The sequence below is a fragment of the Schistocerca gregaria genome, chromosome 2 (genome assembly GCF_023897955.1).
Source record: "Schistocerca gregaria isolate iqSchGreg1 chromosome 2, iqSchGreg1.2, whole genome shotgun sequence".
Classification (NCBI taxonomy): domain Eukaryota; kingdom Metazoa; phylum Arthropoda; class Insecta; order Orthoptera; family Acrididae; genus Schistocerca; species Schistocerca gregaria.
This window is the reverse complement of record NC_064921.1, coordinates 989,315,309-989,327,894: the sequence shown is the minus strand read 5'-3', so window position 1 is coordinate 989,327,894 and position 12,586 is coordinate 989,315,309. Positions and strand designations below refer to the sequence as shown.

Here is a 12,586-nt window from a genome sequence, read left to right as displayed (position 1 = left end):
TTTCACTGCAGAGCTGGTGGCCATATCTTGTGCTCTTGAGCACATCTACTCATGCCCAGGCGTGTCACTTCTCCCATGTACTGATCCCTTGAACAGCCTACAAACTATCAATCTATCGATGGGTGCTACCCTCCCCATCTTTTGGTACCGTCCATTCAGGAGTCCATCTATTCCTTGGAACAGTCCAGTCATTCAGTGGTGTTTGTGTGGACCCCAGGACACGTCAGAATCCCAGGCAACGAACTTGATGAAAGGCTGGCCAAACAGGCTATGCAGAAACCGCTTTTGGAGATGGGCATCTCTGAAACTAACCTGCATTCTGTCTTACGCCACAGGATTTTTCGGCTTTGGGAGACGGAATGGAGTACATGCAACAAAGTGCGTGTCATTAAGAAGGAGACTACGAATGTGTGGAAATCTTCCATGCGGTTCTCGCAGGGAATCAGTTGTCCTGTGCTGGCTCCGCATTGTCCATACGTGGCTAACAAGCGGTTACCTCCTCCATCGTGAGGATCCACCTCAGTGTTGCTGTCGCTCAGAAATGACGGTTGTCCACTTTTAGCTGCTCTGTGGTGGACTTTTAACTTTCCCAGAACCGTACCTTTGGTGTTGGGCGGCAATGCCCCAACAGCAGCTTTAGTTTTACGTTTTACTCGTGAGGGTGGTTTTTATCATTTGATCTAAGTTTTAGTGCATGTCCTTTGTGTCTCTGTGTCCTCCATCCTAGTGATTTTTGGGTGGAGGTTTTAATGTGTTGCAGAGTTGTTGGCTTCTCCGTTTTATTCTTATGGTCAGCCAGCCATGTTAATATGCTAGCTTGTTCTTATATCTTCTACATGTTTCTTGCATCTCTCTGTGGTTTTCTTGTCGGATTTTGTCCATTTTAGTGTTTGTTGCTCTTTCGTCATTCTTGTGGTTTTCTTCTAGCTATGTTTTGTATGTCTCGATTATTTTACCCCCACCCTTCTGGAATTATTTTAATTGGCTCTGCACAGATACCCCTCCACTGTGGTTGCACTTACAGTACAGCTATCTGTTTTACAGAGGCACACAAGTCACTCCACTGTAGCAATGTCTGCTGTTTGTGGGGTAGTGTTAAGATTTATAAAATTTATGAGAAAGAAAATTCAGTCAAGAAAACTATAAAATTATGAGACTGATTGCTGGTCATTTCTTACCTTCAGGAGTTGAAATTAGTGCTGCTGATGTTACACGTACTTTAAAGCACATGGCACTGTTCTACTGTTGGAACTTTAGTTTGTTCATCAGAGAGAAGAAATGGATATGTTGGAGAAGGCTGAAAAGGACCCGCTGGTCACTTAAACCCTAGGTTGCGAGGGAACCACCAGTTAAGCTTTGTCTCTTATTCATAAAATTTTTGTACCAAATTAATGCTCCATTGTTTTGGAAATTAGATCTGGTACATCACTACTCCTCTGGCAATATTTTGACTAAAAACCAAAACCACTCTTTCATTACCAGAGTGATATCAATTCAACACCGCAAATGATTGTTGAAAATTCATTGTGTTAGCCCACCCATCCTAAAGGTTTGTATGTCATCTCTGGTTGGCCAGAACTAGGTGAAATGGATGAGAGAGAAGGTGTTGAGTTGGAGAGGGTTCTCATTACCCCAGCATGTCACCTTCCTGGATGTTGGCTACTTCCTCTCTGATGGATCCACTTACACCCCTCTGTCCACATTAAACCAACCACTAACAGTTACTGCATTTTGACAGTTGCCATCCTGTCCACATCAAAAAAACCGTCTCATACAGCCTGAGTCCAGATCGTGAAGATATCATCAATGAATCTGAACCAGACCAGGAGTTTGGGGTTTTGTTCATGGCTCATGAACAGTTTGGCATAGGAGGGTGCCATGCTGGTATTCATGGCTGTGTCATGATTTTTTTTTAACACCTTCCATTGAAGGAAAAGTAGTAGTGTTAGAATATATTTAGTAATTTGTATGAGGAATGAGAGAGTAGGTTTTGAGTATGAAGGACATTGGGAGAGCTCACGCTAAGTAGCTGTAAGACAATGGGCTAGAGGGATACTGGTGTATAAAGAAGTGTCAACAACAGTGATGAATAGGGGTCCAGGAAGTAAAGAGGTGGGTATGGGGGAGAGCTGGTTAGTGTATTTGATATGGGTGCTAGACTTCGGGCGTTCATTAGAGGTGTTGCTCAATGAGGGCCGAAATTCTTCCATGTAGAAGGTGGGTGTGCAGGGTATCATAGGGTGAGGAGGAAAATGTATACAGCCTCGCAAAGCTACACACCCCTGGTCTGATTCAGATTTGTTTACATTTTCATGATCTAGACTCGGGCCAAGGTGTCCTATCCTCATTCTTTTTACAACCTCAATTCCTTCTCTCCCATCCTCTTCACCAGTTCTTCCACAACTCAGTGTGCCACCTTCCTGGACATTGACCTCCTCTCTGTTGGCTCCATCCACACATCTGTCCACATTAAACCACCAACAGTACTTCTTTTCAACATCTGCCATCCCTTCCACACCAAAAATCCCTCCCGTACAACCTGGCCAACCTGACCACCCTGGGATGGCGTATCTACAGTGATAAGGAAGTCCTTGTCCAATATGCTGAAGGTCTCACGAAGGCCTTCCCAGACTTAATCCGCGAACAGATTTCCCATACTCTGTCCCCTCGCACCCTCGATCCTCCCACCACACCAAGAATAAGATACAAAGGAGCACCCCTCTCTGTCACGCGATACTGCCGCAGACTGGAACAACTGAACCACATCTTTCGTCAGTGCTTTAATTACAAGTATCTGTCATCATGCCCTGAAATGAGTGACATTCTACCCAAGATCCTTCCCATCCCTCCATCTGTTGTGTTCCATTGCCCAACCTCCACAGCAGCCTAGTCCATCCCTATGCCCACTCCCAATCCCAGCCCCTTGCCCCAGGGATCATATCCCTGTGGAAAAGCAGGTGCGAGATCTGCCCATTCCACCCACCCAGCACTTCATACTCCATTCCTGGCACAGGCTTGTCCTACCCAACCATAGGCTGGGCCACCTGTGAAAGCAGCCATGTCATATACCAGCTCTGCTGCAATTGTTGCTTAGCTTTTTATATTAGTATAACTATCAATTAGCTGTCCTCCAGGATGAGTGGCCACTGCCAAACTGTGGCCAAGAGCAAAGTGGTCCACCTTGTGGCGCAGCATGCATATGAGTGAGTGTCACATGGTTGATTGCAATGGCTGCTTCACAACCCGACCCATCTTGATCCTCCCCTCTGAACTGTGCAGTTAGGGAGGAGTTATCCTCACACCACATTCTCCACTCTGGAAATTATCCTGGCCTCCACCTATTGTAATGTACTGTCCACACACCTTCCATCCAACAGTTTCCCCCCCTGTGGGTTCGGGGGTAAGAATAGGCCCATGGTATTCCTGCCTGTCGTAAGAGGCGACTAAAAGGAGTCTCAAACGTTTCAGCCTTATGTGATGGTCCCCTACCGGGTTTGACCTCCATCTTCTAAATTCTTCCGAAGAGCGAGCTGATTGGGGAAGGGCGCCTTACAAGGTGCAATGTGTCCATCGCTCATTACCATCTCTAGCTTGGTTGGTCGTCGTCGCATAGCTGTCCCGCCCACTCACCATCTCTAGGGCGTGGCTTTGTTCTTGGGTGCGGTTTTTGCAGTCTGCTCTGCTGTGTCGCTTTATGCACCAATGACGATCATGGGCTACATTTCACCTGAAATCCGGCACGGTAGCCAGTCCGTTGTGGTGGGGCCGCCATGTACCCTGTCGGTTGTAGCCCCCTGACAACACAGGGATCGCTCTACTGATGCCTGCGCCGTTAACTCCCCGCATATGCCAAGGAGTAGATGCCTGTCTCCTTGGGGCATCGGGACTCCCGGCAATGGCCATCCCGCCAGGTGGTCGTTGCTGAGGCTGGGTGGCACCCGTGGGGAGGGCCCTTGGTCGGAGTAGGTGGCATCAGGGCGGATGACCCGCGATGAAGCGTGGTACATCATCTCTTGCTGGCGGCCAGCCGCCAGCAGTCTCTAAGCGTTCTCTGCCTCAATACAACGCTCAGGCATATGATCCACAATCGTTCCCCTCCCTGGCCACACCATGGGAGGAACGAAAGGCTACGGTTGGCAGCGAACCTTATTCACCTCGCTATTTAGTCTGTACACGAGTCGATGGGGAATCGTTTATGGCGACCAAGCCTCAGTTTTTTGTCGAGCACTTGGAGGACAAGTTTGGGGAGGTGGAGGGCTTGTCCAAAATGCGCTCTGGGGCAGTATTGATCAAAACGGCATCCTCTGCACAGTCACGGCGGTTACTCGCTTGTGACAAGTTGGGGGATGTTTCCGTCACGATCACACCCCATAAGAGTCTCAACATGGTCCAGGGCATTATATTCCATAGGGACCTACTCTTGCAGTCAGACGACGAGCTACGCGCCAATTTAGAACGGCGGGGTGTTCACTTCGTCCGGCGCGTCCATCGGGGTCCGAGGGATAATCAGGTAGCCACCGGTGCCTTCATCTTGGCCTTCGAGGGTGACGTCCTACCCGAAAAGGTCAAGGTGATGGTCTACCGATGTGATGTGAAGCCCTATATCCCTCCCCCGATGAGGTGTTTCAAATGCTGGAAGTTCGGCCACATGTCATCTCGGTGTACTTCCAGCATGACATGCAGAGATTGTGGACGCCCTTCACATCCTAATACTGCATGTGCGCCGCCTCCCATCTGTGTGAACTGCGGCGAACACCATTCCCCTTGCTCGCCAGACTGCAAGGTTCTACTGAAAGAACGAAGGATCATGGAATATAAGGCCCTGGACCGCATGACCTATACTGAGGCTAGGCGGAAATACGAGAGGCTACATCCTGTGGCTCTGACCAGCTCCTATGCCACCGCTGCCAAAACAGTAGTTTTGTCATCTGCTGCACCGATTCCACTGAACACTCTGAGCCGGAATACTACACCTGCCCCCTTGATGGTGGGGGGCACTTCCCCATCTGTTGCTCCTGCACCACCTACCTCAGGAGCAACAACCCCCCAACCATCGGGGACACAAGTCCCCAACTCTAAGCCGGAGAAGCATCCGACTTCTTCGGCGACTCTCTCTCGCAAGGGATCCCTCGGGTCCCTCCCTTCCCAGGTTTCCACCTCTGGGAAGGGTGACGTCAGCCAATGGCTGAAAAGCAGGCCAGCGGCTGGTCGCAGGGCTTCCCGCTCCTCCTTCGTCCCGGAGACTGACTCGGTGGAGCCCTCCCAGCCAGTAAAGCCCAAGGAGCAGAGAGAGAAGACAAAGAAGAAGAAGGCCTCTAAGGCCAAGGAACGCGCGGTGGCATCCACCCCACCGCTCCATACAGGCTCTGCGTCTGAGGATGAGGTGGAGATCCTGGCGTCCGCTGAGGACCTGGATCTCGCCATACCCTCAGACGCCAAGGACGCCGATTGTACTGGTCCTCGATCGGTGACAGCAGGTGACCCAGTGACGTGATCTGCCTCCTCGGTCCCTTCACGCCTATTTCGCCCATGGACAAAGTGATTCTCCAGTGGAACTGCAGCGGTTTTTTCCACCACCTTGCTGAGCTCCGCCAACTTGTCAGCAGTCACCCTTTCTTCTGCATTGCCCTTCAGGAAACGTGGTTTCCGGCAATGCGGACCCCTGCCCTACGAGGGTATCGGGGTTATTATAAGAACCGGGCAGCTTATGAGAGGGTGTCTGGTGGAGTCTGCGTCTACGTCCTTAACTCTATCTACAGCGAGTGTGTGCCTCTTCATACACCCTTAGAGGCTGTCGCTGTAAGGATGTGGACGCCTCAGCCTATTACTGTCTGCAGTTTGTACCTTCCGCCGGATGGTGATGTCTCTCGTCATGTGTTGGCTGCATTGATAGGACAACTGCCGCCTCCCTTTGTGTTGCTGGGCGACTTTAACGCCCATAACCCCTTGTGGGGTAGCGCCGCGATTACTGGCCGGGGCAGAGATGTCGAGACTCTTCTGTCACAGCTTGACCTCTGCCTTTTAAACACGGGAGAGGCGACCCACTTTAGTGCGGTCCATGGCTCGTTTTCGGCCATTGACCTTTCTATTTGCAGCCCCGGACTTTCACCATCCATCCACTGGAGGGTCCACGACGACTTATGTGGTAGTGACCATTTCCCCATCTTTCTGTCACTGCCACAGCGTCACTCTTCTGAACGCCCCTCCAGATGGGCTCTGAATAAGGCTGATTGGGACTTATTTACATCTGTCGCAGTGATCGCACCTCCTTCCACTGATCCGATTGATGCGGTGGTTCAGTCGGTCACCACCAGCATCGTTTCTGCGGCGGCATCTGCGATTCCCTGTACATCCGGGTCACCTCGGCGGAGGACTGTGCCGTGGTGGTCGCCCGAGATCGCAGAGGCGATTCGAGATCGCCGACGGGCTCTTCAGCGCCATAAGCGGCACCCGTCGTTGGAGACCCTCATTGCTTTTAAACAGTTCCGCGCCCGAGCCCGACGCCTTATTCGCCAACGGAAGCAGGAGTGCTGGGAACGTTATGTTTCCACCATTGGCGTCCGTGCCTCTGCATCGCAGGTTTGGGCCAAGATTCGGCGACTCCAAGGCTATCGGCCACCTGTCTCTGTCCCTGGGCTTTCGCTGAATGGAGCAGTGTGCACCGACTCCGACACGATTGCGGACCGGTTAGCAGAGCATTTTGCTCAGTGTTCCGCATCAACGAACTACCCGTTGGCTTTCCGCTCCCGGAAAGAGCGGTTGGAAAGTCGGAGGCTTTCCTTTCACACGCGCCACGCGGAGTCGTACAATGCTCCTTTCAGCGAATGGGAATTCCAGAGCGCACTTTCTGCTTGCCCTGATACGGCTCCTGGACCAGACCGCATTCACAGCCAGATGCTGAAACACCTCTCAGTGCCTTGCCAGCGACGCCTCCTAGATCTTTTCAATCGCGTCTGGGTCGAGGGTGTTTTCCCGTCTCAATGGCGGGAAAGCATAGTCCTCCCCGTATTGAAACCTGGCAAGAACCCGCTGGAGGTGGACAGCTATCGCCCCATAAGCCTCACCAACGTTCCTTGCGAGTTGCTGGAACGTATGGTGAGCCGGAGGTTGAGTTGGCTCCTCGAGTCTCGGGGCCTTCTGGCTCCGTCTCAGGGTGGGTTCCGTAAAGGCCGCTCTGCCGTCGATAATCTGGTCTCCCTGGAGTCTGCCATCCGTACAGCCTTTGCGCGCCGCCAACATCTGGTTGCCGTCTTCTTCGACATGCGGAAGGCATACGATACGACTTGGCGCCATCACATCCTGGCCACACTTCATGGGTGGGGCCTTAGGGGCCCGCTCCCGATTTTTATTCAGAATTTTCTTTCGTATCGTTCCTTCTGCGTGCAAGTAGCTGCGTCGCATAGTTCCTCCCGGGTCCAGGAGAACGGGGTCCCACAGGGGTCTGTCCTCAGTGTGTCCCTGTTTTTAATTGCCATCAATGGGCTCGTTGAGGCGGTGGGGTCGTCCGTCGCGGCTTCTTTATATGCGGACGACTTCTGCCTATATTACAGCTCCAGTGGCATCGCCGCTGCTGAACGGCAGCTGCAAGGTGCCATCCGCAAGGCGCAGTCATGGGCTGTAGTGCACGGCTTCCAGTTTTCGGCCGCGAAGGCCTGCGTTATGCATTTCTGCCGGCGTCGCACGGTTCACCCTGAGCCGCGCCTTTACCTTGACGGTGAACCTCTTGCTGTGGTCGCGACGCATCGGTTCTTGGGACTGGTGTTCGATACCCGGTTGACTTGGCTGCCCCATATTAGTCAGCTGAAGCAAACATGCTGGCGGCACTTAAACGCTCTCCGTTGCTTAAGCCACACCAGGTGGGGTGCCGACCGGTCCACCCTCCTCCACCTATATCAAGCGCTGATCCAGTCCCGCCTTGATTATGGGTGTGTGGCGTACGGTTCTGCCTCGCCTTCAGCATTGCGATTGCTGGATCCCATACACCACTGCGGGATCCGCCTCGCCACGGGAGCGTTCCGGACAAGCCCCGTCGACAGCATACTTGTGGAGGCTGGTGTCCCTCCATTGCAGTTCCGGCGTGACCGCCTTCTGGCCGCCTATGCCGCGCACGTTGATAGCATGCCAGGGCATCCAAACTACCGTCTCCTGTTCCCGCGCTCGATCGTCCATGTTCCAGACAGGCGGCCCCGGTCAGGGTGTCCCATTGCGGTTCGCCTCCGGGACCTTCTCCGTGGCCTTAGCTTTTTTCCTCTGCCGCCTGTTTTCTGGGCCAATCTCCGTCTGCCCCCGTGGAGTGTGCCCCGACCGTGCCTTCGGCTCGACTTGGCACAGGGTCCGAAGGTCTCAGTGCCTCCGGAGGCCCTCCGCCGCCGCTTTCTTTCCATCCTGGCCGAGTTTCCGAACGCGGCGGTGGCCTACACCGACGGTTCGGTGGTCTCTGGTCACACTGGTTACGCTCTCACTCTACGGGATTATTGTGAGCAACGGTCACTGGCAGCTGGCTCCAGTGTATACACTGCCGAGTTGGTTGCCATCTATCGTGCCCTAGAGTTTCTCCGCTCCCGCTCAGGTGAGTCCTTTGTCATCTGTAGTGACTCCCTGAGCGGTTTACGAGCTCTTGACCAGTGTTTCCCTCGTTCCCGTCTGGTGATGGCCATCCAGGAGTCCCTCCATACTCTCGTCCGTTGCGGCCGCTCTGTCACCTTTGTTTGGTCCCCGGGACACGTCGGCATCCCGGGTAACGAGCGGGTTGACGAACTGGCGAAACAGGCGGTCAGTTCCCCGGCCATGGAGATCGGTCTTTTAGAGGGTGACGTCCGATCCGTATTGCGGCAGAAGGTCCTTGCTGCTTGGCGTGATGAGTGGCGCACCCTGCCCTCTCCCAACAAACTTCGGGCAGTCAAGGAGACAACCAGTGTGTGGCGCTCCTCCATGCGGGGGTCTCGCAAGGACGCTGTCGTCCTCTGCCGGCTCCGCATAGGACATACCCGGCTCACGCACGCGTATCTCTTGTGCCGTGACGACCCGCCTCTCTGTCGCTGCGGATTGGCCCTGACCGTGGTACACGTCTTACTAGACTGCCCACTTTTAACTGCCCTCAGGCAGACGTTCGCGCTGCCTGATACACTCCCTGCTCTTTTAACCGATGACTCTACTATGGCTGACTTAGTTCTCCGTTTTATTCGAGCAGGAGGTTTTTATCATTCAATATGAGAGTCCCTTTTTATTTTTTTTTAGTGTCGACTGTGGCTTTTGGCCTGGGGTTTTAGTTTGTGGTGTTTTAATGTGTCCCTTGGTTGTTGGCCTTTCCAGTTTTATTTTCATGGTCGGCCAATGACCGTCGCACTCTGTGTGTCTTTTAATCTCTTTTCTCTGGTCTTCGTCTATGTCTTTCTTGTACTGTGTCGTCCCTTGTCGTCTCCGTTATGTGTTTATTGCTTGTTGGACTTTTCTTCGTGTATTATTATGGTCGTGGAACAAGGGACCGATGACCTAAGTAGTCTGGTCCCTTTAACCCCCACAAACCAACCAATCATCCAACAGTTTCTGCCCCCTCTGTCCTATCACTTACTCCCAGTTCACATACCCTTATTCTCACTGTGTCACTCTGCTATTGCACCTGCCTTTCTTTTCCCCTTCTCTGCCCTCTCTCCTTTTTTGGTCCCCATCCTCCCCCATCTCCCGTCCATAGCCGCCCAATGCTGCAAGTGGCACCATTGTTCTGCCATCATCTAGTCCCTGCACACTCCACCTTGCAGTGCTGTCTTCTCTCCCACCACCCATACAGTTCTATATCCCTCCCCATCGCCCTTCCACTTACCCCTTCGCCTTCCCCACTCCGCTGCAGTTTGGTTCTCTGTACAGCGTGACAAAGTTGCATTCCGGCTGGAGTTGTCAGAGGTAGTGTGCTACGTGTGCTTACTCATGTTAATGTGAGAGTGTTTTCCTTTTTGAAGAAAGCTTTCATTGAAAGTTCAAATGTGTAACAGTTTTTTTTGTCTTGCCTGTCCGCAACTCAACTTTTCAATCTTTATGGTGAGCAGCAATCTATTCTTTTTGTAACTTTTTTGATATTCCAACCTGGACTTTCCATTGTTTAATGATTATCAATATGTATACCACATATTTGTCTACAGACTGTAAAAATAGCATTTTTGAGAAAAGTTTCCTCTTTGGTTTATTATGTTTGACAGTGAATGTAACTTTTGAGAACAGTCTTTCAGATGCTGACATGTGGCTACATGGCTAAAATATTTAATTTTTATAATAACCCTAATGTTAGGACTGTTTCTTTACAGGTTTGCAAATTATTCTTTTCTTCTGATATTTTGTAAAAGTTATTTACAAAGCAAACATTTATTTTCATGAAAACTGAACTCTTCATTTCAGTTCCATTTGATGAAGATGAAAAGGACAAATCCGTCTGGTTCCTTGATCATGATTACCTGGAGAACATGTACGGCATGTTCAAAAAAGTTAATGGTGAGTGCATGTTAAAAATAGTTGAGTCCAAGCAGACAGACATATTTGTAGTTTAAGAATTGGCATTGATATTTTATTTGTCTGTTTATGTGTCTCATAAATTTACAGTTTTTGTTTGCTCTTACAAGAACATAGTATAGGCAGCAAACTATCTTTTTCCATTTATTTATCTGTGGCATGTTAAAAGTAATTGGGTATCTAGCCTGCACTCTGTATTCTTATTAAACATACTGAAGTTTGAAGTTTGTAAGTCTTTCAGTTTCAGTTGGTGAATTTTTAATGTGCTCAATTGTACCTTTGCCATGAAACACTAAATGGCTATAGTTAGATGGATATTTATTTAGTTATATTAAAAACAAAGATTCCATGACTTACGAAGCGCGAAAGTGCTGGTAGATAGGCACAATAAAAAACACACACACACACACACACAAAATTTCGAGCTTTCGCAACCCACGGTTGCTTAGTCAGGAAAGAGGGAAGGAGAGGGACAGATAAAAGGATGTGGGTTTTAAGGGAGAGGGTAAGGAGTCATTCCAATCCCGGGAGCGGAAAGACCTGTACACCCCCCCCCCCCCCCCCCCCCCCCCCCATCCAAGGTAAGTCTTTCCGCTCCCGGGATTAGAATGACTCCTTATCCTCTCCCTTAAAACCCACATCCTTTCATCTTTCCCTCTCTTTCCCTCTTTCCTGACGGAGCAACCATGGGTAGCGAAAGCTCGAAATTTTGTGTGTGTTTGTGTTTTTTTGTTGTACCTATCTACCAGCGCTTTCCCGCTTGCTAAGTCATAGAATCTTTGTTGTTAATATATTTTTCCCATGTGGAATGTTTCTTTCTATTTTATTTATTTAGTTAGTTTCATGTTTCATGGACCATTGCTATTGTAAATTGTAATGATATGAAACAAATCATTTTAAATCCAAATCACAAATTATTTTGTAAATATACACACTAGCTGATCATTTACAGGTATGGTTATTATTGTTATTGTTACTGTAGAAATTTTGGTAAAGAATTGAAGGTGTTGTCCAAGAGAGAATTTTTCAGTTTTACTGTCTGTCAAACATTTTACGAGGTGTCTGTGAAGTAAAGGGACTGATGCTGCCTCAGAATAAGTACACATCCACCAAAGATAGCAACCAAATAGCTGTGGACTGTGAAGCCTTTTCAGTAGCATCCAGCATCTCTGGTGTCTGTTGTAGACATATCAGTGTGGTTGGGCCTTTGTTTGTGAGAGAGCTGTTATTTTGTTTTGTGGGAAGGTCACACCTTGTATATCACTGGTTAAGAGACCAAAAATATTAGTTGCTGCATTGTGCACTCCTTTTTGTACTAAAGACATCCTTAATGTGGAGTAATGAGAATCATTTTTTTTCCTGGTAGTGTAATCATGTATATCATTGCTCATTTTGAACTGCAGTTGGTTATTTACAACTAACTTTGTGAGAGAATAAATAGTTACTGTGAAGCAGTAGTCAAAATGCCTAACTCCGTAGCGTGCGAGTGCCACGTAATATTCGTACAGCACTGATTTAAGCATGTGGCTCTTTTTTCTTTTTCTTTTTTTTTTCCCAAAATGTGCATTTTCCAGTCTAAGTACTCATCAATAGGGAAATCTAAGAGTTTTGAAGTTTCGACACAGTTTATTATTTCCTATCATTGGTATAGCATCCCTATATGTGCTGAACCTGAATATCTTGTGATTTTAAAAATTGAGGGTGTGAGATATTGCTATATGTATGTATGTATGTATGTATGTGTGTATGTTCAGATTATTACAATACTAGGGTCATTTGCAAAAAGAACTACTTTAATTCTGCTTGTTGTATATTAGATGGAAGATTGTTTATCATTTTGAGGAAGAATATCAGACCTAAGATTGAGCCTTTGGAACCTCATACATGATTTCTCCCTGTTCAGAATAATGTCACTGGACTATATTGATTGAATTACTAAGCACAACTTCCTTAATTATGTTGATTAGATATGACATTATACACTAGACAACTATACCATCAATCTCACAAAACCTCAGTTTCTCTAACAGAGTATTGTGGTTCATACAGCCAAATGACCGAGATAGGTTTCAAAAAATACCAACTG

At 49.1% G+C, this 12,586-nt stretch overlaps 1 protein-coding gene across 1 annotated transcript in view; it reads left to right on the top strand.

Annotated features, from left to right (window-relative positions):
* LOC126335486 (26S proteasome non-ATPase regulatory subunit 7) overlaps positions 1-12,586 on the top strand; it is a 55,505-nt gene that overhangs the window by 26,713 nt on the left and 16,206 nt on the right. The window contains exon 2 of the mRNA XM_049998811.1: positions 10,390-10,482. Within this exon, the coding sequence (XP_049854768.1) occupies positions 10,390-10,482 (93 nt within the window). The remainder of the gene's footprint in view (positions 1-10,389; positions 10,483-12,586) is intronic.